At 48.2% G+C, this 25,324-nt stretch overlaps 6 protein-coding genes across 6 annotated transcripts; 3 read left to right on the top strand and 3 right to left on the bottom strand.

The window, feature by feature from the left end:
• Positions 1–97: 97 nt before the first annotated feature.
• On the top strand, positions 98–4,513 carry GGS25DRAFT_531494 (uncharacterized protein; the record flags this gene model as incomplete). The annotated part of the gene is made up of 8 exons (XM_049265500.1): positions 98–233; positions 286–342; positions 424–813; positions 878–1,092; positions 1,176–1,471; positions 3,071–3,298; positions 3,403–3,519; positions 3,848–4,513. The coding sequence occupies 8 exons, from the start codon at positions 98–100 to the stop codon at positions 4,128–4,130; spliced, it is 1,722 nt and encodes a 573-aa protein (XP_049116426.1). The 3' UTR covers positions 4,131–4,513.
• Positions 4,514–4,753: 240 nt separating this feature from the next.
• GGS25DRAFT_521455 (MFS general substrate transporter) lies at positions 4,754–6,653 on the bottom strand (the record flags this gene model as incomplete). Its single annotated transcript, XM_049264069.1, has 4 exons — positions 4,754–5,278; positions 5,322–5,433; positions 5,495–5,584; positions 5,686–6,653. 4 exons carry the CDS (start codon positions 6,651–6,653, stop codon positions 4,754–4,756), a joined length of 1,695 nt encoding a protein of 564 aa, XP_049116425.1.
• Positions 6,654–7,892: 1,239 nt separating this feature from the next.
• GGS25DRAFT_268417 (uncharacterized protein) lies at positions 7,893–9,904 on the top strand. The gene is made up of 3 exons (XM_049257365.1): positions 7,893–8,605; positions 8,684–8,904; positions 8,984–9,904. The coding sequence occupies exons 1-3, from the start codon at positions 8,435–8,437 to the stop codon at positions 9,468–9,470; spliced, it is 879 nt and encodes a 292-aa protein (XP_049116424.1). The 5' UTR covers positions 7,893–8,434; the 3' UTR covers positions 9,471–9,904.
• GGS25DRAFT_531492 (ribosome biogenesis protein Nop16) lies at positions 9,905–11,256 on the bottom strand (the record flags this gene model as incomplete). The annotated part of the gene is made up of 2 exons (XM_049265499.1): positions 9,905–11,008; positions 11,132–11,256. 2 exons carry the CDS (start codon positions 11,254–11,256, stop codon positions 10,447–10,449), a joined length of 687 nt encoding a protein of 228 aa, XP_049116423.1. The 3' UTR covers positions 9,905–10,446.
• Positions 11,257–18,113: 6,857 nt separating this feature from the next.
• On the top strand, positions 18,114–18,724 carry GGS25DRAFT_268354 (uncharacterized protein). The gene has a single exon (XM_049257364.1). The coding sequence runs from the start codon at positions 18,183–18,185 to the stop codon at positions 18,495–18,497; it is 315 nt and encodes a 104-aa protein (XP_049116422.1). The 5' UTR covers positions 18,114–18,182; the 3' UTR covers positions 18,498–18,724.
• A 226-nt stretch (positions 18,725–18,950) lies between these two features.
• Positions 18,951–21,559, bottom strand: GGS25DRAFT_514209 (fungal-specific transcription factor domain-containing protein; the record flags this gene model as incomplete). Its single annotated transcript, XM_049262970.1, has 2 exons — positions 18,951–20,587; positions 20,644–21,559. The coding sequence occupies 2 exons, from the start codon at positions 21,557–21,559 to the stop codon at positions 18,951–18,953; spliced, it is 2,553 nt and encodes an 850-aa protein (XP_049116421.1).
• Between the last annotated feature and the right edge of the window lie 3,765 nt (positions 21,560–25,324).

The following is a 25,324-nucleotide window of genomic DNA, read 5'->3' as shown; positions in this document are numbered from 1 at the left end:
ACCATGCCTATTCTCCAGCTATTTAAGTCTGCGACAGAACCTACTCGATGGACACACTTCTCAGGCTGGATATTTCGAATGGTTTCAACGTCGCACGATGGATGCCGCCTCCGAACTCGAAGCAGGTCGCCATGGGATGCTTCCAGAAACTGTAAATGAAAATGAAAGCGACGAGGGCCACAGAAACGCCCCCCACAACTCTCCCCCCTCCGAGCAGACACATCCAGAAAGCAGTTGGTGATTTGCTGCCTAGTAAAACAGAGCCATGGATACTAACTTCGCTAGAAAGCTCCAATAGTCAAGGAAATATCAACACCAAATTCGTCTCATCTGAAGAACTTTGTACGAACGAACCCCATCTTATTCCGAGATTAATATTATACCCACCCTAGCACCCCCTAAAATTGACTTCTTCGTCCGTAGCCCACAACCTGCCACCGGGCTGGGCTGGAATTGCAGCCCTACAAAGCCTGTCGGACAATCTAAGCTGCCACCGTCGATTCAACACCCTCTGGCACCGAGTCCTCATCGACGAGCAGATCAAGATAACCAAACTGGAAGAAGAACTAGCCCGGCTCGACGAAGACGACCACACGAAGACGAGCCCATGGATGCGGAGGGAGACGCTCGATACATTTCGGTGCTCACATCCGCATTGTTGCAAACACGCCCCGTACGCTGCTAAAGGCCAGCTAAACGAAAAGAAGTACGACTCGTCGTCAACACTACGATCGGAGCCGATCTGCGAGATGGGGAAAGAGGATCTCAAGGCTCACCTCATACAAGAAATTGGCCCAAGACTGAAGCGCTACTGTAAGGGGATTGCTAGTCATCCCGACTCACTCTTCTATGTTAGGTATGGAACTAACCCCTATAGCGGAGTATCTGCTTGCACACCATCAGGTGGAAAGACTACCACACATGGAGCGCATCGATTACAACAACTACTACCGCACCCTGAGGGAGAAGCAACTCATGCCCGAAACCGACGACGGCAGGTATCTTTACTACCGGGACGACTACCTGAGGACGAAAGCGAGCGGGGTGGATGAGAGTTTCGCGTTTATCTTGCACGGCTACTCGATTGTCTCTGTAAGCCCCTTTCCCACTTCCCCCCTATTCCTCATACACCTTGTCTAGCTAGCTTTCTCACATAAACACTTACTTACCCCCAGCGCATCTTCCGCTGGCTCTTCACCGACAACTCCTACGCCGACAGCAACCGCGACATCACCAAGTTCCTCTACGTCAGCGGGATACAGAAGCTGCATCGGGGGCTACTGGCCATAACCTGCGGCGTCATCCTGCTCGTGCCCATCGGCATCCTGCTGCTGATGCCCCTTTCCAAACCGGCGTCGCTCGCTGTCGTCATTTGCTTCGGCGCCGCGTTTGTGCTCGTCATGGTGTTGTTGGATAAGCAGCTCGATACTATGTTAGTTGGGTTCTCGGCCTATGCCGCTGTGCTGGTTACGTATGAAGTTCCCTCCTTTTCTTTTGTTGTTGGCTTGAACGGGGGCTGGTTTGTGTGTGCTTGGGGAGGAGATGGATGGATAGGCATCTAAAGAGGGATCTTTGCTAATGTGCTGTTGTTGGTGTTGTAGGTTCTTGTCGAATGTCACGGATGGCAGCTCTACCACTTGTCGTTGTACACCTTGAATGAATAGTGGTTTGCTTGACTTTTTGGGGAGGATTTCTGCCTATCTACCCTTATTCATGGGTAGCATGATGATGATGAAGCAGTAAATTTACCTATTTCTACGCTTCGTGATTGTGCTTCGTTCATTCGTAGGCTGGTTAGTTGGATGATATATTTAACGCCGTGATAAGGAGGAATGACTGCCCTCGCAACCTCCCTTGGGGTGTGGTATGCGGCATATAGAGTTAACCTACTATGGTACTATATATATGGATTCCTACCCTTGTGAGAGGGACAGGATCATGATCCCACTCGGACGAGATGACGGTAACAGTTAGAGTATCATTATGTATGCCGTTTAAGGTATGATATGTAGGAATCTGGTGTGGTAGGATTGCACCGGGGTGGCTTTTGTACACAGTGCATAGGTACCTTGGCTACTCATCTGGAGTCATGCTAGGTGTACTACTGGTGTATATTAGTGTTCAGATCATCTTTTGAGATATGCTATTTCGACAGTATGGGGTCACGTGACACCCCTTTCCCCGACACACATAGCTGGCTATGTATCCCCGCGTCTATACACCCACACAACCTAATCAAATCAGCCCCAAATAAATTGGGAGTAGGCTAGTTCGTTTCGCATCAATTAGGGTAGCCAGAATACCAATTTTAAGCTTCCCAGATGGCCTGGCGGCTGAGATATTGTTGAATAAGCGTTGCGCGTGTATGTATCCCCCTTTTGGTTGGCTCCCGCAAAGCTCAGTAGCCACCCCTCAATGTAGATATCCCCACCATAACTGGCCTGATCCGTAAGCAAAAATATTCATCAAATACCCCGTCCCTGGAACTATACTCTATAGAAGTTTCAGGATCACAGCCTTGATAGTTGTTGAGATATCAATCTTCAAAGGTGTAGGTCAAAAGGGCTTTGCTGTATTGATGGAGGTGAATTGAAGCGTTCTGAAGCTAGTAGAAGTGAGGTTCAAGCTCGAGAATAGCCTCACTCAGCAGCTCTGCCTTGCTACCTGCCAGAAACAATCTACACCTAGCAGAACCTTTTCTCTGGTTTTCTAAAAACGATGGTGAGATTAAATCTTTGCCTACCTACCCAAATTACCTGAGAATAGGGGTAAGGCTTATTTTGGAGCAGTCCAGTATTCCAGGCCTATGTACTAACCTTTTTTGATACTTAGAGCGTATGATATCAACGGTAGTATCATATGGCACCTGTACACGATAGGAGGTGGTGGTATCAAACAAAGTGCCTCTCTCAATGTGCCCTGGAGGTGTAAGATACATGCGATCGTGCCTGTCCGAGTCAGGCGTCAAGAGATGATGTGAAGGACAAGGGACTGTTGAGAGCACCTTGGTCCATCCATATGAGATCATGCTGTGCTAGTCCAACATGACTTAAAAACGACTAGGAAAAAGGCCTTGGTGTATCGAGGACAAACTTGATCAGATGAACTTCGAAGAGGAAGAGAATGGCGGCACGTCACAGATATGCCTGCCCTTTGATCGCGAGCAGTTCTTGACCCGCTGCATGAGCGGGACCGCGCATACGCTCCCAGCACAGTCCCCCGAACCGGACGGAGGTGGACTCGACCGCGCGACGCAGATGGAGAATCTCATTCTGACGGGGCAAATCATCGAGAGGGAGTACTGTAAGTGGTTATGAAGAAGCCAAACCAAACCAGTGGAGAGGGGAGGAGCAAGCACACCCACAACGGACAGCGAGAAACTAACGCGATGACATTCCCTAGCCACCTGACTGCACTCTCACTACGAGAAGAAGAAGTTCGCCCGCGACTCGCGGCGCGCGCACGAGGCGCACTTCGGCATACTGCGCGGCGGGGAGTACGGTCTCGACGACGAGGTGTGTGCCTTCATGCGTTACATCGACGACTTTGTCCGCAGCCAGCAAGACTACGTGTTCAAACGCTTTGAGCACCTGATCTACACGAACCGGCGCTGCGTCTCTGTAAGTGTTACCTACCAATCCGCCATTTTTTTTACATTAACCCCCCTACCAAAAAGGGGGGGGGGTTTCTCCCCCCTTTTTACCTCATATCCTCTTTACCCCTAACCCTCCCCTCTTTTCCTTTTTCCCTTCCCCCCCTCTTCAAGCAAAAGAACACCCCAAACTAAACCCCCCCTCTCCCACTTCTCCCCCTCCCCCTCCCCATCCTCCCCATCCACAACCCACAGCACCCGCGGCTTCTCCCTCCTCCACAAAACCACCTTATCCCTCTTCGCCCCGCTCCTCCTCGCAATCCCCACCTCCATCCCCTTCCTCGCCGACGACGGCCTCTCGCTCGCCGAGTACCTGATCGTCGCCGTGTGCTCTCGACCCTTGTCTTCGGGGGGCGCCATGACCGCCTGCGAGCCGCCGACCATCCACCTACTGCTCGGCGTCCCGGCCTTCTTCGCCGTGCGGGCATCTTTCTTGTCGAATTTGCGGGATTTTAGGGTTCGTTTAGGTGGAGGGTAAGGATTAAGTAAGGCAAAGTGCCTAAGAACTGATAACCCCTATTCCTACTTGGAGCACCTAAGTAGGTAGGTACCGAGGCAGGCAGGTTATGTGGAGGAAAGCCAGCCAAAGAAGTTCTGGCTTGAATAACGCACCTGCGGGGTGACAAAACGTGAGTACCATCGTATCTCTCTTGATGAGCCCAACATCAACCTCAACATTAACAACGATATAGGCATTAGCCCCGTCTAAGTACGTACACGATAAGTCTAGCCCCTCAACACTGCCTAGGTAGGTAATTACCTATGCTAGTACCTATATACTAGGTACGCTTCTACCTAGCACCCTTCACTAAACCCTCATAGTTGCCCACCACCCCTATCCCCTATCCGACTCAGACTTCGTCGGTGGGGATAGGAATAGACAGCTACCGTTCTGTCAGCACATCAAAGACGCTTCACACTTTAGACTTTCCATTCAGAACATGCTTTTATTCAATCTATTTAACCTCGCATTAGCTGGCCTGATGCCATTTCTTAAGATATAATTCCTTTTTAAACCTAATCGTTTAATCTTTTGCTCATGCGTAACAACGTAACCGTTAATTTATCCAAGTCAATATCCGCTTGTATACAAACAAGCCTCTACTCCGCCTCATTACGAGATAAGGTCGAGTGCAGCTTATGCTGCTTCATGAAGGAGACGCTGACAAGCGCAAAGAGGGTTAGACCGAGCGCGGTAAACCATACACTCCTGAAGGCTTCCATAAACGATGCGATGACGCCATCGTACCAGCCATCGGGGAGATGCTTAAGTTCATCCAGATCATCCCTGATTCGGCTGATCTCCTCCGCCGCTCCCGGGAAATCCCCGAAACGATCCCATAACTGGAGCTTGAGCACGTTCTGATAGATGGTGGAGGCGACGGTAACGCCCACTGTGGCACCAACGGATCGAAATGCGTAGGTGGCAGATGTGATCGTGGCTTGGTCAGAATGGTCAACTGCTGCTAGACAGGCGAGAAGCGTAATGGTAAGCATGGCACCGTGGCCGGAACCCAGGAGGAAGAACGCGATCATCAGGGGCCACTGCGGGGAATTCTCGTCAAGTGTCGTAAGGATGATAGCGGCAGCAGGCAGGAGTGCCACCGCAAAGATACCCAGAGCCAACTAAAATACGGTTAGAAACGATGCGCAGAGTAAAGTAACTTACCACCTCCGTTGAAGGGTAGAATAGATCAATGCCCTGAAGCGCTTTGATAGAAGTCTTTGAAAAGGGGGGTATATAATGGCATTCGAGCTGGAAAACATCAAATAGGCACTTACTGCATCATTGTTAGTACCGACAAACACAGAATGAAAGGGGAATCAGAGTAGAATACGCACCATAACGTCCAGTTTTCTTCATAATTAGCCCACTTCCAACTGAGCAAATGCATATTCCAATAGGTGCGAACAAGACCACTACTCCTGATTCTGTAGCAGATTTTCCAAGGGATTGCATGTAAAGGGGGGCGTAGAAAAGAGGCATATTAAACGCCATGGAACATAGTAAATTCGTCATACAAGATGTGAACACAGTTCGATGTAGGAGCAGCCGAACAGGAATAACAGGCTGCTTGGCGCGTGTTTCCCAGATAATGAAAACGATCAACGCCACGACAGACAGCGGCAACGTCGTGAGAGGTAGGGGATGTAGCCATGGAACCAGATTACCCCCAGCATTCAAACCAAGTAGCAACAAGATGAGGAACACGAGGAGAGAGAAGGCACCGGTGAAGTCGATGCGAGCTAGGTACGACTTCTCAGATATCTTGGGAGGTACTCGAACAAGATAGGCAACTAGACAGGCCGAAACCAAAACGGGAGGGACCTGGCACAAGAACGCTAAACGCCACCCTCCAGCCGAATGATCGTTGAGCAGACCTCCGAAGACACCACCCAGCATTGCTCCGCTTCCGAATAAGATATTGCCGACACCTTGAATAACCCCGCGATTCCGTAGCGGGACCAAGTCAGTACATAGGAATGTACTTATCGACATAAGACCGCCACCTCCGATTCCAGCGATGACTCGGCCGAGGATCATGACATTCGCATCCTGGGCAAGGCCGCAGATGAGATTGCCTGCCGCAAAGAATATATTGCTGAAAACAAGGCCAGGTCCTCTTCCGAAGATATCCGTCAGACGTCCAGAAAGAGGCTGACATGCGGCATTGGATATGAGATAAGCAGCCGCGAGCCATGATAACAGACCTAGTGAGTGGAACTCGCTGGAGATAGGGGCCGATAGCGTGGCAATAATAGTCGTATCAATGGCGCCGAGAAACACACCAACCCAGCAAGTACAGAGGATGAGCCATAATTTGAAGCCTGCTATCTCCTCGACGATGATGACCTGCTCGGTGTCGCCATTGACGGATGGAGACAACTCCTGCGAGGCACCATTCTTGTTCCGATCTTGTAGCAGCGGTGTCCTCTCATCAATTTCATTTTCGTCCATTGGTATGGGTGGAATGATCTGAATACTCTCAGACCCCTCCATGTCAGCAATTTGTTGTTATTCCACGTTGAACCTCCACGTCCAAATATGTATATGAGATACCCTAGGTAGATATATATTCTTTTGGACTCTCAACTGAGCGACGAAAGTGACTTGGTAGGTTAGAATCCCTCGAGATGATAAGTTGTGATGTATTCTCGTAGTCTCGATAAGTTCCAAGTAAGATTAATAAAAGAAAGTCATTAAAAATACATATGACCAGAAGATCCATAGATGGCGAGATCTGAACCGGGGTTATCAACTAGACTGTTAAATAATTGATCACCTAATAGCACAATCGGGGTTTAGCATACGAAGCTGAGGGAGGTAATCAAAACAACGTCCCCGATTATCGGCACTTGACATGTATGCATATATGCGCCTTTCCTTCAATGTTCTGATCCTACTGATGGAAATATTTGGACAGTTTTAGAGTTGAAGAGTTGAAAATTATAGGTATCGTTTCTTGAAGATGGCCCTGGAAACATTTACTATCATTTTGTTTAATTTCATATTTACCAAGGCAAGCTTGTCAATTTGCAAACTCTAAAGAAATGGAGATCGTTGATACCTAGATCAGTCTGTGTGTCAACGGCACAACTTGGAACTGGAGATAATCGATAAGGCTGGGTTGAGATGCATAACGTAGTACATGCATACCACTACTTTGATGCATGTATGCACTATGTAGTACTAGGTCGTACTTGTAAGCCTACATGTAAGTGAAGATGCATTGTATTCGAGAAAGGTGAGACAATTACAGTCAGTTAAATAAGTGCAGATTCGGATGACCATTTAACTACTGTATTGGATTAGATTTCTTCAATAGCTTGTCGCAACAATAAAAGGACGATGATTTGCTGGTCTCGGCTTCGCGCGCGGTTATGGCGGGAAATATGGACATCAGCAGTTATCAATGGGTGACGTAGACCGGCTTTTAGTGGGCTCATGGTCTCCTCTATTCAGGTGGCTTAGCATCGAATCTTCAGCTGGCACTGATATGAACATTCCATGCTAGTGGCTGTGTTCTGTGACAAACAGGTGACAGGATGCGCCTAACACACATGACATAAGCCAAAAGCCCCGACTAAGTGTGGCTGAGCTGAGAATAAAATGGATACCGTCTCCATTTACATTACGCACGGCGTGCAATCGCTAGGGTATAGTGTACTAGTTACGTACATATTCATCGGCTCAAAGCATTCGTATCGGCGGAGGGACAATCTAGTAGAAAACCGATATTGTAGTTAGGCATAAAAATTAAAAAAACAATAAACATCAATACCATAACGATCCGACTTTTGACGCTGATACCTTTCTTGTTTTGAACTTTTACTCTTGTAAATTTGCATCTTGGTATTATTGTTATTATTATCAAACATCAGAAACAAGCCCAGGTCTCTTTGAAACTATTTAGTACATACAATCCTAGTATCTACAATTATATACCTTATATTATAAGTTATATACCTAGTAACCTAACCTTGACCATTCAAGTCACTCTATCGTTTCAACATCATCGTCAGCCGCAAAGCCGCAACGCCGCCACGCCGCCCCTAAAATACAACCTAATCTGCTTGGCTGTTTCCCACAAGCTCCCGCATCTACTTCAAGGTATTTACCTTTTTTCTTCCAGACGTTTTTTTACCAAAACCTATCATAGTCTTACCCTACATCCTACCGTTCGAACTTATTCAACATCAACATCAGCCTTATATTTCTCTAGCACGACTTGGGCCACACATTAACCTCCGCACCGTTTAGAACTAAGGTAGCCATTGAAGATGGCCCTGTTCGAGAAGTTAGATATCAACCCAGATAAGGTGCCAAACACTAAACTCGCCCTCCACATCCTCCAAATCATCCTGGCACTGGTAGTATTCATCCTCGAGATCATTCTATTCCGAGCCCAAGATTCCCTAATAAACGGTAACAATGGTTGGCCATTCGGACTGGTACGTTGAGATATCCCTACATCTGTCAGCATGGAACATGCGAAAACTTGCAGCAGCTTACAGGACTTCCCATGATAGTGTTTCTTATCCATCCCGGCCTGGATCTACCTAGCCATGGCCCCGCGATTCGAACGGACCCGGAAGATTGCCCAACCGCACGCCATGGTTGTTACCGACACCATCTTCACTATCTTCTGGCTATCCGGTTTCGCCAGCCAAGCCGCCTACAACACCGCCAACTCGTGTGGACAAGGTTGCGCCGTCAGCAAGGCCATTGTCGGCATTGCATTCTTTGAAACGTAAGCAACGGAGCGATTAGCCCTTCGAAATCTTAACAGGCATCCTAAAAATACCCTAAGCTAACCATTTTTATATCAGCCTCATTTGGGTTGCGACAACAGCCGTCAGCGTGTACACGCTGCGCTACTACCAACGCACCGACGGGCTACCGGGATACGAGAACCTCGGGCAGAGCCAGAACATCGACCCGGACAAGGCTGCCTTCTCGATGGCGCCGCACGACGAGGAAGCCTACGCCCCGGTGCAGATGGACGACCACCATGACGACCACACCGACACGCACGACCAGCCCTACGACCCGGCCGACACCTTCACCGGCCGCTTCGACAACGACACCGCCTACCGACCGCACAGCGTTTCCCCAGCCCCGCTCGAGAACCCCTTCGACCAGGCCTACCGCACCCACAGCACCTCGCCTTCCCACACCGACCTCTACGGCGGCGCCTCGGCCTACGGCTCCCACTCCTCGCGGCCTCAGATCTACGCGCCGCCCGCCGCGGAGGACTACGACGACGATAGGCCCGTGCAATTCCCGAGCGCGAACTACGACCGCACGTTGCATTAAGCTGAAGCTAGGTCCGATGGTGTGTGGGCGGGTGATTTGCTCGCCGTTTGGCTGCTGACGAGATTAATGGTTTATCGATTCATTCTACGAGGATACGATAGTAGCAGTCCGGTGGCAACCATATCGTGGGTGGTCGAGTGAGTGAGTGGTCGAGTAAAGAGGCCGAGGAAGAGAAAGCAAGGAGGGAAATGGGCAGTATGTTGAAACCGAGGACGAGAGAGAAAAAATGAGAGAAGGAGAGAGAAAGAGAAAGAGAAGTCGCTTGGAACGGAAAGAAATCAAGTTGGGCGGATTTAGTATTTTAAAAAGATTCACGAAACGGTGATCGGTGTTCCGGACGGATATTTACATATATTGCTCATTACGGCAGCACTAAGGGGTACCCAGGAGACAGACAGTGTTTCTACGAATTGTTATACTTGTGCTTGCTTGCTCTTGCTTTGTTGGTTCGATAGGGCCCAAAGTTACGATACGACTTTTATTGCAAATACATATATAGCCAGCCTTGGGAGGAGGATTAGGATATGATAGGATGCCTTAGGTAGCTTGGCAGCAACGAATGGTTTTTTTAATGATGTGACGTTCGTTCGTTTTGGTGTGGTCTCGTTTTTTCGTTCTTCTTTCTCCTTTTGGGGGGGGGGTTGGGAGTTGGGGGTTGGAAGGTTGAAGGTCTGTTGTTTATACGGAGGTAATGCGTATGATAAGGTGATGCGTATGATATGAGTCCCTATACACTACTTATTCACATTCCAAGGATCAATGGATCGATCGATCGAATTTGTAAAGCACTTTTTGTTGCATGCCGAGTGCTGCTGGCCTATAGTATGTATGGCCTGCTAACTCATATATGATCCAATAACGCCTTGCAATGCGGTCGTCTGATATACCTAGGTTAGGTAGGTATATGAAAAGAAAATGCAACACCAGACAGACAGGAGCTCACATAACCCCCTTACCCCTTTTTATCTCTTTTCTTTTAAGCCGAAGAAGTCCCCTTCCACTTCCTTATCCGCCGCGAGATATCCGCCTCGGTCTGCTGCATGGGGTTGAGCTTGAGATCCCTTGCCATCGCCCGCGTGTCCTCGCCATGCTTATCCACGAGCCTCTGCAGCCACTCGATCTCCCGCTTCGTCAGGGTGCGCGGCTTCTTGACGACGGGCCGGTTGGCCTGGACTTCCAGCTGCGGGACGATGCCGCTTCCTTCTCCTTCCTCGATGCCGCCCCACTCCTCACCGGCTTCCATCTCCTCGTCCTCGTCGGAATCCAGCTCGTTGAGCGGATCATTCAGCGGGTTCTCCCGCTTCTTCTGCCCATCGAGTACGCGCACGATCTTCCCGTCGGCGTCGCGCTCGACGCGCACCTCGCTCACGATGGCGCCGGTGAACTTGCGGATCGCGAAGGGGTCGACGGGCTTCGTCGGCCGCCCTTGCTTCTCGCCGCGCGACGCGGCGTTGGGCTCCACGCCGCCGGTGGGGGCTTTCAGCCGGGAGACGAGGCCGAGGCGCTTGTAGTTCTGCGTTGTGGTTTCTTTTTTGTTCCTGTGGTACGAGGATCAGATGTCTGTCTAGCCTGGGAATTGCCATGCGCTATGCCATGTTGTGACATGGCCAGTGGGGATGGAATAGGCAAGGACTGGGTGGTTGGCTTGCTTGCTTGCTTACCAGTGCTTTGCGACAATGTCGTTCCCCAGTGGGTTGAGCAGCCGCTTCGATTGCATGGTCGATGAGGGCTGGCGGATGGAGGGGCGGGATGAGCGCCGCTTGCGCTTCTGGAGATCTCGACCCATAATGTTTGATGTTTGGTTTGGTTTTGTTTAGTTCTTCTTTCTGGGTTACTACTACTTCACAATACGAAGTATGAGTTTTCTGTAGTATAAGTTCGTGATCGTGGAACTCGAAATTTGTTTGGTGGTATTGTATTTTTCCGTCGTAACTTCAGCTGGTAAAGTTTCAAAGTTCGTACATGGTCCCTGGTCCCTCCAAAACTTTTTTTTAGATACGACTTGGTGATAAGAGATAGGCCCACATATTCCTTATCAGTTGTCATGGTTCTTATCTGCACGTGCCCATATTTTGAGTGTTACATTTACCTTGTCTGAGTGTTACGGCCAAGCAAAAGTTTCATCAGGAAACAACTTTTCAATGTTCTAACATTGATGAGCATTACCTACCTACGATTACTATTGGTGTCGACTATAGGTGCCTACCTATCCATACCACCCATACCGTCCATGCCATACTGCATGCCATACCACTCATGTCTATTGTGCCACAATCCGTCGATATCTCGTCACTGTGCACCCTTGGGTTCAAGAGATGGCGAGCCTCCAAGGTAGCCTAGACGAAGTCGTTATACGAGAAACTGTCGCGGTTCTGCCATATCGAGACATATATACCGTTCTTGGTATTCTGGACTCCATACGCCACTTTACCAAGCCTCGGTGTAGGACTTTTGGAATGGCTTACATGCTGCACAACTTTGCGATTGATTTCAAAGCACTGATCCACGAGCTTCATAACCTGGAATTGCTTCCTCCTAGGGGAGGACGTCCTGATATGCAAATGGAAGCTCTCCGTCCTTAGTTCAAAGAGAACAATGCAACTATAGAGGCTAAGTAGCATTTTGGAGACTGGATCTCTCCCTTAAGGGCCATGTCTTCGGTACCAACCTAGATCGCAACGAAGGCAGTGCCTTTCTGTTGGTTCCTAGACCTTGCTCAAACAAGAATTTACTCGAGCAGTCGATATCCCTTATTCAGAGGAGAAAGGTGAGCCGGCAGACACCTACTTAGGCAGTAGGAGCATCCAGCCCAATATACCCTACCTACTTCACATACCGTCTGGTGTGATCATAGCGAAATGTGAGATCCCTCATCCTATTGATAGTAAAGATAGGGAGGCTTGGCGGCACTTTGCGGCAAAGTACCCATCTCTCACCAAGGCGAAAAAGGGCCAACATGGCACGCCTGCTGAGATGATTGACGCATCGACTCACTTGAAAGTCTCTGATCCTGTAGGGGATCTCGGCATCTCTTCTTGTTCTTTCCACATGCCCTTTCAAGAACTATGCCTGAGCTACCACAAACAGTGGTTCCCCTATTTCCGCCAGAGTGCTTGCTAGCCTCTTTCGACATGTTAAGCAGATGGCTATGAGGACTGCGAGAAGAGTCGACGCAGGGGACTTGCGAACGCAACCGCAGTGTAATGTCCTCACTTCCATCCCCAGGTTGTTGGCAACCAGAAAGATGCGAGGCTATCATTCCCTAAAAAGGGGGCCACCACGCGCAGATTATACCCTTAATTAATTTCACTTGGCCACGATCGAAAAGTAATCGAAAAATGGACTGCATTCTTCTGAAGGAGGAGTTTCTCATATCGTCATTAAAATGAAGTCATTCTTGTAATTTCTTTGCATCTCAGCAAACGCCGATGTCAGACTATTCCTTCAACTTTAGTACAGCTACGCTACGCTTCCATACGGGCTAGGATCTATGTCCCTACATCTGAATTTGCTGAGATAAGCTACAACCTAGCTATTAAAGCAGCCCCCAAACAGGGCTGTGTTCTTACAAATACATTATAACTCAATTTGTCTTGTTGTGGACGATTCCCGGGTCCCAACATCTACCTACAACATACTTCATACCGTACTAGATGAAGGAAGTCCTGATTAAGTACCTACCTGGGTACCTAGGTATTTATCATGACATCTTTATGAATTTTACCCACTCTCACAACCCATACGCCGTTCTCTATTTACTAGGATCTTTCACTATGTCTAGTTCGTATGCGTCCTACCTAGGTACCTATATAGTATCGTTTCAACGATGAGTCGAACGGGGCAGTGCATTTCCCGTCCAGTGAGAAGAAGACGATGTTGCATATTCCTTATGAACAGGACTGTAACTAAATCCCTGAGTCCCGAGTTGATTCCAAAGAATGTACACCATACAGATGGAGGCGCACCTCGCCTAATTATCTACGTTACATGGCTTCCTACGTACCGATACGAAACCCCCAAACATAGTTCCTGGCTGCCTGTCAATCTCACCAAGTGACCTCAAAGCACCCAAGTACATAGTAGTGTCAGGTAGTTTTATGCTCCACCCCAACCCACTCGATCGATCGCCGACTATTATCGCCCAGTAGGCTCTCGCGATCCGAGAAGAATGCTGGGGCCCGAACAGGGCCAATCGGCAGCCATGAGAGCTTCTGGAACCCGCCGATGCGGCCAAGCCCGCAACATTGATGCAGTAGCCGGGGGGGTTGCAAACCGCATTCAACGTCGCATAACACGGGCGCTGTCTACTAGTTATAGATGGGGAATGAACCCCGAGCCGCTTTCTTCCCCCCTTAACTTTCAAGTCTCGAATCACGGAGCCACGTTCCAGAAATGGACCCCTGACTAGCAGATCCGGCGAGCTACTAGAAGTCGCAAAGAAGAAGCTAAAATTCCTTTTCCTTCGGCGGGACACAACCCATTCATCTGTGTACATTTTGCGTGCTACTACCACTACTACCGCTGCCACCACTTCTACCTACGTGGGATGTCGTCTTGCTCGCATCATCGTCAAGGCCCACGACGCTTGCCGATGGGTTCCATTAGTTTGGGGGGGCCGGTCCTCTCTTGCTGATGTTGTGCTGGCGGAAGATCTCGGATCCCGGAGTCGGTCTCTGCCAATGACTTGGTTCGTCGGATTATGAATTGGTTGCTTAATTGATCGATCTAATGGACACTCACTAGAGGCCTAGTCTAGTACCGCTAGCAATCCCCCCCTGAGATAGGAGAGGGAACTAAGAACTAGGACAGGGCTCACTATTCATCCCAAACACCCATACGATCTACCTACTATGGAAATCATCTAGATTCATTAATCCTCCCCCTATGTGCATTCGGAAGTTCTCTCCCTTGCAGTTTCGCGCCGTCGACTTATTAGCACCGGGAGCTGAGCACACCTGCCAACCATGAGCTTCTATTTGCCGGGAAGGGCTGTTTGTGGTGTCGATCAGACGATGACCTGTTAACAGGCTCTGTTTTATAAGTCCGCCAAACTCAAGAAATTACTGGGCGAACCAAAAGATAAATGCAAGTTTGCTGGCGGGAGCTGGGCACCTACCGTGGCTACCTAGTATTTTGCTATCTAGAGGTAGATCCCCCTTTGCTCTACGGTCTACCCTTTGGTACGGTTAGTACATTTATCTAAGTACCTACCGAGCAAAGGTGACTAGCCAAGGTGAGAGATTTCAGTTCTGAACGTACCGTGCTGTATCATACCCTAACCGTACAACTAAAGTTACCTACCTACCTTCCTACCTACCTGTGCAGCGACGATCATTCTAGACGGTGGGGCGCGGGTGATTTTGGTTAGTGACGGGTAAGGCAAGGAGTAGTGGGACGGGCGATGAGTGGTTGAACCAGTTTTTCTCTCCCTTCTTCTTTTTCTTCCATCTACCTAGCCAATGCCGGAATGGCTTGGGGAAAAAAAGGGGGCGTCGTCACCAGCAGCAACCAAAATGAACAAGCAAGCAAATCAAACATCACACCAGAGAAAACCCTATGCCGATGGTCAGGTACCTAGGTGTGTGGATCTATCAGTATGTGCAGCGTTTGTTGTGTTGGTACGTATGCCATATACCTACATCATAGACTGCAACTTCTTGGCTCGAGGCCTTCCTATCTATCTAAGGATATCTATCGCTGACAACTGCCTAGCTAGCTATAGCTGGAAACCTGGATGAGGATACCTACCTGCCTCGACAGGTAGTCAAAAAGCCAAGCCGTAGTATCGAAGGGTAGGTACCTGTCTCGGTACTCACTTTGGTCTCTGACCCTTTTTTCTTCTTTTCGCCTCTTTTCTACCTCGCTTAGACGTCTAGCTCGTTTTCGCCTCTAGAATCATGAATATCTACTAGGTATGTAGCTCCACTTCCTTCTCTCTCTTTCTCCTGCCCCCCTGCCCTGTTATCGTATCACGTACATTACGATCTTGTAGATCTGGCCATACTCCATTCTCCTGCGAAGCTTCTCGCTACGGGTTTAGCGTCGATACGTTTGCCCGTACCTACCTACCTAGTACTAGCCAGGTGGCTAGATAGATACCTACTTAAGGTGAGACGAAAACAGACAGGGCTGGGGAACTGGCGATGGCGTCGTTTTTTCTCGTCGCTTGCTTGCTTGCTTGCTCTCCTCCCTCATTAGGAAATGTGTGGGGAGTGGGGGGTTCGTCGGAATGCGGCGACAAGACGCAAACCTACCTAACCTACCTACCCGACTACCTACCTATGTACCTACCTTGCTACTTGCTACCCAAGTAGGTCGGTATCTACTTAGGTATGTATATGTAGTAAGGGTTTACGATATTTCTATACGAAAGGGTATTTTTCTGCCCTGGGGGTGGGGACTTGGCTACTTCTGTTGCAGATCTCCGTATCTACCTAGATCTACCATACCGGGTTTGGGGAAATTTGGAAATTGTAGGTAGGTACAATACATATTTAGCTTAGGTAGCTGGTAAGTACCCGGCTTAGGTGCCTATATCTCGTGTTGGGCGTTTCAGATCAATGTAGGTACACAGATATGTAGTATCTTCTCGGGTTTTATCTACTTACATAGTACCTACTAACATATAGTGATTGTTCAATTTTGGTTATTTTTTTAAAAAACATATCCATCCTAGTACGAGGTTCCTGGCTAGCATGCCGTACAGATGTCGATTGAGGTCCGTTCTATCCTGACAACATTACCTGCGGTGATCAGTACAAGGTAGGTACAATACCTCGGCAGACTAAACCCATTCTTCATTGCCCTGTCTGCCAAGAGTGTATACCATACCCAATCCATCGATATATTCCTAGCCTCCCTAAAGTCCCTGAATAACTACATCATCGGACCCTACCGGCATTCGTGATATACATGCCCAGAACATATATCATCATAATGCCTAGGACCTAGGGACCTGGCATGGTCATGGCGCCCATAGATCTACCTAACCTTTGGCCCGTCCGTGCCTGGCAACTAGGGTTTATCGTAAAAAAAAAAAAGATAAAAATAAAAATATTAACACGATTCAATAAGGACTCCTTTTCCACTACCACCTATACCTGAGCCCTGGAAGTAATATTCTTCACGACATTGAATGTCTTGCATGTGACCTGAGCTAGCAACCTTGGAAACTTATGTACATTAACTAGCTGTTTACTATCTATTAATAAGCTATTAATATGCACGTGTGTAATTGTGGCTGGCTGGGTACATCATACAGTTAGTTACATACCAGTTGACTTCATTCAGACTGTCAGTGCGTGCTCAACTGACTACAGCTCCAGAGCTAAGTAACCCCCCCCCCCCCTCCCCCCAAAGAATTACATACCCCCTCCAATTACAAAATCATCATCTGCAGCTTTAATAAGTTACAACTACCAAACAAACCTACATATTAGAAAAAAGAAAAGAAAGAAAGAAAAAAGCGGTAAGGTAAGTAGATAAGTAGATGATAAAGAAACAGAAGAAAAAAAAAGTAAGGGGTAGGTACTTTAGTTCAGCTTTAGGTTAAGTTAAGCTACATATGTATGCTAAGTTTAGCTCGTTTGGCATATAACATATACATACATAGCCCTGTATAGTATCAATAGCATCATCATCATCATTTGATGGCTAGTTACATATTAGACTAAGCCAGGGCTGCCAGGTACAATACCTACAATGTATTGTATTGTATTGTACCTAGGTAGGCGGGTGAGAACCTACCTAGGTATAGGTAACGAACGGTTCCTTCCCGCATTACCCCCCTACATACATACTTGCTTGTGACAGTGGTGGTGGCCCTGGTGGGTGGGTGGTGGGTGTATAACAAAGTACTAGGAATAAATACTATAACCTCCACCGCATACATCGCATAGTTAATTATTACATACCTAGGTACAGTAGTTAGGTTAGTTAATTAACTAGTTAGCACGCGAAGATGAACGTAGTTATCGCGTGCTGAGCCCACCACACACCCACCCAGCCCACTTCAATCCACTCTTTTTTGCGCGCGCGCGCGCACATGTTTCTCTTTTGCATTGAGCATTGCAAGACCTACATACCTACCTAACCTAGTACCTAACTGATATGCAGCAGCACATACATTCAACGTGGGTAAGTAGGTATGTGTGTAGTCCTAGAACTTCAACATGTAACTACAAGCCTACCTACCTACCTACCTACCCACATACATACATACATACATACATACCCACTAGTTATAACAAACCCAGTAGTTACCTAAAAAGCATGAGGCGCATCAACTCAATGGCGTGACGTCTTTACCCCCTCCCCTCCCCCTACATTCTCATCCCGGGAGATCTACCTTACGTGCGTTCCGTGCTCTGTGCTGCTGACATCTCATCTCATCTCGTCTTGTGCTTTGCTTGCTTGCTTGCCTGTCGACTTGCTCACATGCGCTTGCTCCCCGGTGGTGGTGTGTGTTGTGTGTGGTTTCGGGAGAGAGAAAATGGACATGCGATACGTGGGGGGGTGGGCTTGTACGTATGTACAATACCTTGTGTGGTATAGGTGGGTATGTACAGTATGTATGTAGGCATGTACAAGTCCACACCACCCACTACATCTCCAAGGCTTAAAAAAAACATACAATCACTAAATCACGAGACCAATTTAACGAACTACGTAGGTCTACTGTATGCTCATGTGCGCGGGTATGTGTGTGTAGTCATGTTTTGGGGTAAATCTTGTCTCTTTTCTCTCTTGTCATCAGCTCTTTCTCTGTCTGTCTCTGTTCTCTGTCTCGCTTCATCACCGTCTGTGCCTATGTATGTATGTATGTCTCTCCATTTCCATCCCCATGCCTATCTCTCTCTCTCTGCTCTTCATATGCAGCGTAAACGTCATATGCCTACTAGATACACAATAAACCCAGAACAAAACAATAACAGCCCACCTACCCTTCTCTACCCCCGCGGACCATCATCGCCGATGAGAAGGAGCGGGAAAAAGCCCAACATCCATCGACCTTCCCCTTTTTCTTAAGGGTTTCCATCTAGTAGTAAAAAAGCCCTTCCCGACATACATTTCCCGTTCGCAAATAGGTATAGGTTTAGACCATCCATCCCAGTGTTGAATAATAATAAAACAATAAAAACAATAAAACTTTAAAAATCCCTATATCCTAGATATCATTCATACCGCCGTAACAAAACAATTCCGTGATATCCAAAAATGCAGTGCAGTGATAATAATACAGTTCGTAGCCAGTAAAAACATGGTGATGAGAAGGGGAATTGGGGTGTGCGAGAAAATGAAAATGAAAATAACAGAATAAACGGTAGAAAAGAGATAAATGCCATAAAAAAAGGTGGTATAACCCTCAATGATATCATTCCCATGTGATCCCAGATTCCGTAGCATGTAAAGCCTGCCTCCCTTTTTTCTTTTGTTGTTGAAAGCAATAAGATGGCCACGGCGCCTGTATTGGCGCTCCTATTAAAACATGATCCATTCGACGTCGACACCGGGTCCCCCGATACATTTCGTCCAGTTGAAACAGCCACGCCTCATTCCAAGCTTGTTGCCAGGAGTTCTTGGGGGCTCGTAGTATTCGCCAGCCCATAGCCGCTCTAAAACTTCGATGGCTGCAAGGTTGTTCATATAGCCGCTGCGAGACATGATTTCACGGCACTTGTTGCGAACAATGTTTTGCTGTAGCTCGTTGACGCATTCGCTACCAGATACGAAGAGCGGCCATAGTAGGAATTTCTCGGCGTTACTGCCACTCTCGAGTGAGGTTGCGTAGTAGATAACTTGACTGACTAGGTTACGGAAATTGTTATGAGTAGAAGGCACGTTAGGCGCTGCTAGACGTTCGGTGTAGAGTAGGGCCGCATATCGGAAAGCTTCCGAGAGCGAGTGTAGGTCACGGACTTGGCTTTGCGTTGCCGAGTTAGGCAGGGATGCAGCCACCCGTTGAGCGTCAAACTCCCAGTTCTGGAGCGCTGTGCGTGCTTCCTTCCACTCACACCAAAAGCTTGAACGGTTTTCATCGTACTGCGGCGAAGAGCAAAGTCCAGTAGCTAATATCTCCTCCTCGTCAAGCTGCGACGAAAAGCCGTTGCCATCGTAACGGTGGTGGTTTATGCTGAAGAAGTCACCAAGAGATGGAACTGGTTGCTTGAATGAGTGTCCAAGAGGCGAGCCCACGGGAGAAGCTACTGATGGTGTTCTAATGCGCCCGGTAGGTGTTGCTTGGTTATTCCGTACTGAACGATGCTGAGATAGGAGGTTTAGGCGGCCAAGCTTGCTTATGGTCTTGAACAGCTCTCTATCACATCCAACCAAGTTCTCAGCTCCTGGAGGCAACAAGTTGGCGTCTGAGGGTAGACCATAGAAGGGATGATTGAGCTGGGCTTCGCGATCATTGATACTAGCCGATATCGAATCGAAATAGGTGAAAACAGCTTCCATCCACGCGGACTCAGTTGACCCTCTATAAGGGGCAGCACCTCGCATACTTAGTATCTTCTTGACTCCTGCAAACTGCGTGTGGAACTTTGCGACTCCAGATTCGACCATACGGTAATGGCAAAGGAGCAGTATAGTAGCTAGAACCGAGTCGTGGCACGATTTCGCGGGATCGTTCAATTGTTGGTTCAGGAGGTGAACAGCCAAGTTGCGGTGTTGGTGTTCTTCTGACAAAGAATGGTGATCGGATTGGGTGTCACCTAGTCGTGGAGAGCTGTGGATATCTAGGTCCCTGGCATGTTGACCAAGACTTAGCCTCCTTTTCATCCTCAGATTGCATGCCGCCAGAGCGCAAATAGCATGTTGTAAGCTGCGGCTACCTGATGCTAGCCGTAGAATATGGTCTCGGAATGGATTATTCGGTCCATCTACAAGCACCATGGACGGGCACATGATATTTTCATAGTAATCCATGAAAAACGGCATCTTAGCAATGAGATCATGGCTGACCTGTATCGACTGGCTCTCAAAGGAAAGCGTCGAGGTAGCCGAAGTGGGCTCCATAGCATGGAGAGTTACATCATCCTCCCGTGATAATGAGGCCCAGTGGGAACCGGTCGTGGAATGCGGGCTGGTGCCGTAAGACTCCATCTCAGGGGCGTCTGTAAGGAGTTGTCAGTGATCCGAGGCGTAGGATTTCGGAACGCGTGATCCTTACTCAGAGCATCGCTATCCGCCACCAGTCTGTGAGACATGTGTGGCTCGAAAGAGTCGGGGTGTGAGCTAAGGCTCGAACTTGGCTCGGAGGGGGTATAGACAAGACTAGGGCAGGACGTTGGGGCCCGTTGATCGATCATAATCGCCGCGGCGGAGCTCTGAGACACGGGTGAGTTCTGGGTAGCGTAGTTCTCATACACGAGAGTTGGGCTGTGGACGAAGGGAATTTCTTCCCTGGGATAAGAATGTCCCGGGGGCGATAGGTTATAGTCGACTTCGCTCAAAGATTCCACGGATGATCCTAAAGAGTCTCCCATTATTGGAAAATGGTTCATAGAGGTGCTGAGCTTGTGATATCTAGACTGGTCATGGACACCCATGCTACCAGCATATGCTGGTAGGGCTCCCCATACTCTCTGCGACGCCGATGTGGCCGTTTCACTAGGCGAATACCTTGAATATTCCGCATAGCCCCCGTACTGCGATGTAGGCACAGAATGGCCATGGTCTCCGTTGATGTCGACATCGTCTCGGTGCACTCTACGTGCAGCTTCGTCTGAGTCGTTCCACTGGGTCGAAGTTGTTGTGGCAGCAGTATTCGCTCGTGACCGGCCTGTCACTTTCTTTCCAATGGGTGCGACTGGTGGTGCCTTTGCGATAGGCAACGAAAGTCCTCGAAGTTTCCCTCTACTTGCCACACCCACTCCCCAAGTCAGCTGAGTCTTATACCCGGAACATTCATTCCCAATCTCGAGACATTGTGAGCAGTAAGGTCTTCGTCTGTCACATTTGGTGTTCCTCTTGATGCATGTGAAGCAGTCATCGGCAGCTCCCCCGGCGGGGGCCCGTCTCCTCCGCTTGCGGGCAGCCTGGGCGTCCTTCGACGAATTGGACTGTGAAGGAAGTGAGACTGTCATGTTAGGATATATGCACTTATAAACGAAAGTGTGATGTAGTGTAGCGTGCTTCTATCAACCTGGAAGGGACACACAGGGAAGCTCGGCGCAGCAGCGGTGTCGACTTGGGTCTCGAAGCAATATAGAAACTCTTGTCTTTGAGCAAAGAGGAAGGTTGACTGGTATGGGTAAATAGGTGTTAATATGGAAAAGATGGATGGCCCAAGCAAGAAGTTTATTGACAATGCATGAGAAGAGGTAGACGGGGTTGACGGGGGGTGGAGTGAAGGGACCTGATATAATTATGGCAAGTCGAGATGCGGTCTCTATATGAACAACCATACATACCTAGGTAGGTTACAAGCATACATATGTACAAGCATACAAGCGTACAAGCATGCAACTTGCAAGCATATGTACTTGACACCAGACTACCGTCTAGTCCATCGAAGAGCAGGGCATGTTTTCAAGTCGTACTCTCCACCCACTCCCCAGGGCAGTACGGGAGAGGTACACAGATACCCTCCTCCATGGTCAACCCTAGTCAAGTAGGGGAGGCGATTAATCTGCAAGTACAGTAGCAGTCTACACAGACAGACCAAACATCAGAGTAGAGCAGGGGTGGGAAGGCTACTTTTTGGGGGGGGAGGGGGGAGGGGGGTGGGTAATGGACGAGGCATCAAAAGGTTGTAGGATTGGAAGAGAGACGACAGGGAAATCTAAGGTTGATGGTTGATGGCCTGGTATGTAGATACACTGATACAGTAGTGGGTAGGTTGAGATGGGGTGTGCAAGATCGAGGGGAACGAATGGGCAGCTTGGGCAAAAGGGTGTGGATCTCTCTTTCCACTTACACGATCAGCGGGATGTGCCAGCGGTATGCTACTATGGTACCTTCATGATACATACATATGTACCTAGTAGCAGGTCGTGGGGCGTTAGAGAAGGAGGAGGGACGGGGACATGGACAGGGGCTAGGGTCACCCTGGTCAGGCCTTAGTATGCAAGGACGGGGATGAATGAGAATCATAGCAGGCATTACAAGCATTGCAGGCATTACACAGGCCCTACAGGCATTATAGGCCTTGTAGGTACCAAGTATTGATGTACTGAAGTACACTGGCCCTGGAGTTTGTTCAATTCTTAAAAAGCTACCATGTACTTCTCTGGTACCTACCTACAAGTACCAGACCTACTGTAGGAACAAGGGTGAACACCGAACGGCGAGTCCTTACCAGGCCTAGCCGCCTTCTCGAGTCTGGGGGAGGAGATCCGCTGGCACTTTCGTATTAAGCTCTCTGCTGTTACATTCGCGACAGTGGACTAGGTAGGTTAAGAGGTAGGTACTATGTATGTAGGGTAGATGTCTGAGTATCGTATCGTACGAAAGACCTTAGGAGGGTCAACTGGTGTTCATATGGCCACCTACCTAGGTGCATATCTATGCACCTACGTAGATTTTACGTTGAAGTGGCGGGTCAGGTTCGTCAGTAATGGCCTTCTACTCGCCATCATGCAAGAGATCTAGACTTCGGCAAGGCGAGAATAGATGAAAAAAGCAGCTATATTTTACATATGGTAGTCGTCGCTTGCATTACTAGAATCGAATAGGGAGCCGAAGAGGTTGAACCTTGGTCCAGCTCGTGGACAGATACCTGCCTCGTAGATAGGCTACTACTTGGTTGATAGGTAGGCAGGCCGGGAGGCAGGCAAGTAACGGGTGGGATGCTGGGAATGCTGACTGGGAACAGAAAGCCAGTAAGGCTCGACTAGGTAGTGTACAAGAGGGCAGTAAAACTCCATCGTTCGATTTTGTTGCTTGGCTAGCGGATAAGATTATTCCCCTCGCTTCTTCAAACAAATAAATTCATGAATCCTAAGCCTTCTTGTTAGCCCTTTCTGTTGGTATTGGGATGTTAGGATCTGGTTAGAAGGGGGTCTCGCGCCACTTTCAACCGACAAAGCTACCACAGAAATTAATACAGGTAAACTCGGTCAGTTCCAACACACTGGTTTAACATATGTATGTACAAGCCTCAATGGGGGAGGGGGTAGGTACGTTACAGAGGCTGGATCAACAGGCTTTTGATGTAGTGGTAGGTAGGCGGTGATGCCGCGGATGTGTGCTAACATTAGAAATTATCGTCAAGCTACCGCGGAAGGATTTCATACCGACGGCGAACTTTGAACCTCAACCCCCTCATTTCATTTTCATCTTGTTCGGCCGTGACGACGGGGCCAAACGGTGCTCAATGCTCATCCCGCTCAAGTCCGCACGTCTAACAAGCTTTCTGCAAGTAACATGTATACCTACCTAGGATAGGTAGGTAAGTAGGCATTAATGTAGGTAAGTAGGTCAATATGTAGAATCTATGTAGATGGATATGGATGGATATACCGCATCTACAGTAATGCACCTATGACAAGCTGGAGTCGCCGGGTTTCAATTACGTAGTTTAGACGCATCCCGCGCCCATTTTTCTTTCTTTCTTCTTTTTTTCCCCTTGATTTTCTTTTTCTTTTTCTCGTCAATGGGTTTACTGTACTTCCAAGTCTAAGGATGTCAACTATTATGGGCATTATGGATACGAGTCGGCCATCCCTGAAAACAAAAATCGTTACCGAGGGGTTTGAGGCGGGGTGGGGGGGTTCAGAGGGGTGCGAAATCACTATAAGGCCGTTGACATGTGCTATATTCAATTATCTTAGCGTCCCTAGTGGGAATTCTGGCCTGCATGTTGACCCCACGAACTGCTGTAAGCCACAGCACATGCACCACCTGTGGAGGTATTGTACAATACCTCCCTCCCAAAAACTCCCCCCTTCATCCTCTTATGTAAACTGTCTCTCATGAGGGTGGAAATATCCAAGTTTTATTTATGTATGTATTGATGTAGGTATCATAATATAAAATCACTTATTATATAACCACTCAAAATAAAAATTGCTCAAGCCGAAACCAACATCAAAGCCTGACAGCACACCTCATTACCTCCCTTCCGACTACCTACCTACACACAGTACTACTACTAGGTAGGTAGCCATCATCTCGATGGCTACGGAAATGCCCTCAATATGCCAAAAACCATGGCCAACAAGCTTTATAAGTCTTGGCATACTCGTGGTTGCTTACTGTATGTAACCCATGGGAATGAGTGAGGCAATGTGACAACTCCAAATCCTCAGTAATTTGACCTGTCTATGCGACGTCTTGTCTCAGATGACATTGTTTAGAGCTTTCTTACCAAGCATTTTTGTTACCTAACCCTCGACTATTCTATTGACATTTGCCGACGTCTATTTCTGGATCATATGCGTATGAAAGTTACGTACCTACTTAGGTTTTTTTCTTCCCCTTTATCCAGGGCTTAGTGTGTCGGCGTAATACAGAAACATATGCAACTTGTCGCGAGTGACGATGTTATGTTACGCATATTAGAGGAGTGTGTCTACATGACAGTTGATATATGGCACGTCACGACGAATTGAATAATGTAGGTAGTTGTGGGGTTTGCTTCATCGTTGGACGATATTGACTTCGAAGAGCCTAACCTACCCTACTACTACCACTACTACTACTACCACCACCACTACTACTACTACGACTACTAGTAGGTAGGCATTCCATTACTGCGCCAGCTGATCTCTTTGCGCATTAACAATTTCTTTAGTTAAAACCTTCGCTAGTTTTAGAGTGGGGTTTCCTATCGAATGCTCATTGCTCACTATACCGGCTTTTCTCTTCCGTGAGACATGTTGATTCCTTGATGTTCCCGCAAAGAGTGT

Source organism: Hypoxylon fragiforme (assembly GCF_022984875.1).
Source record: "Hypoxylon fragiforme strain CBS 206.31 chromosome Unknown GGS25scaffold_5, whole genome shotgun sequence".
In the NCBI taxonomy this organism is placed as follows: Eukaryota; Fungi; Ascomycota; class Sordariomycetes; order Xylariales; family Hypoxylaceae; genus Hypoxylon; species Hypoxylon fragiforme.
This window is presented reverse-complemented; position numbering and strand designations above follow the sequence as displayed.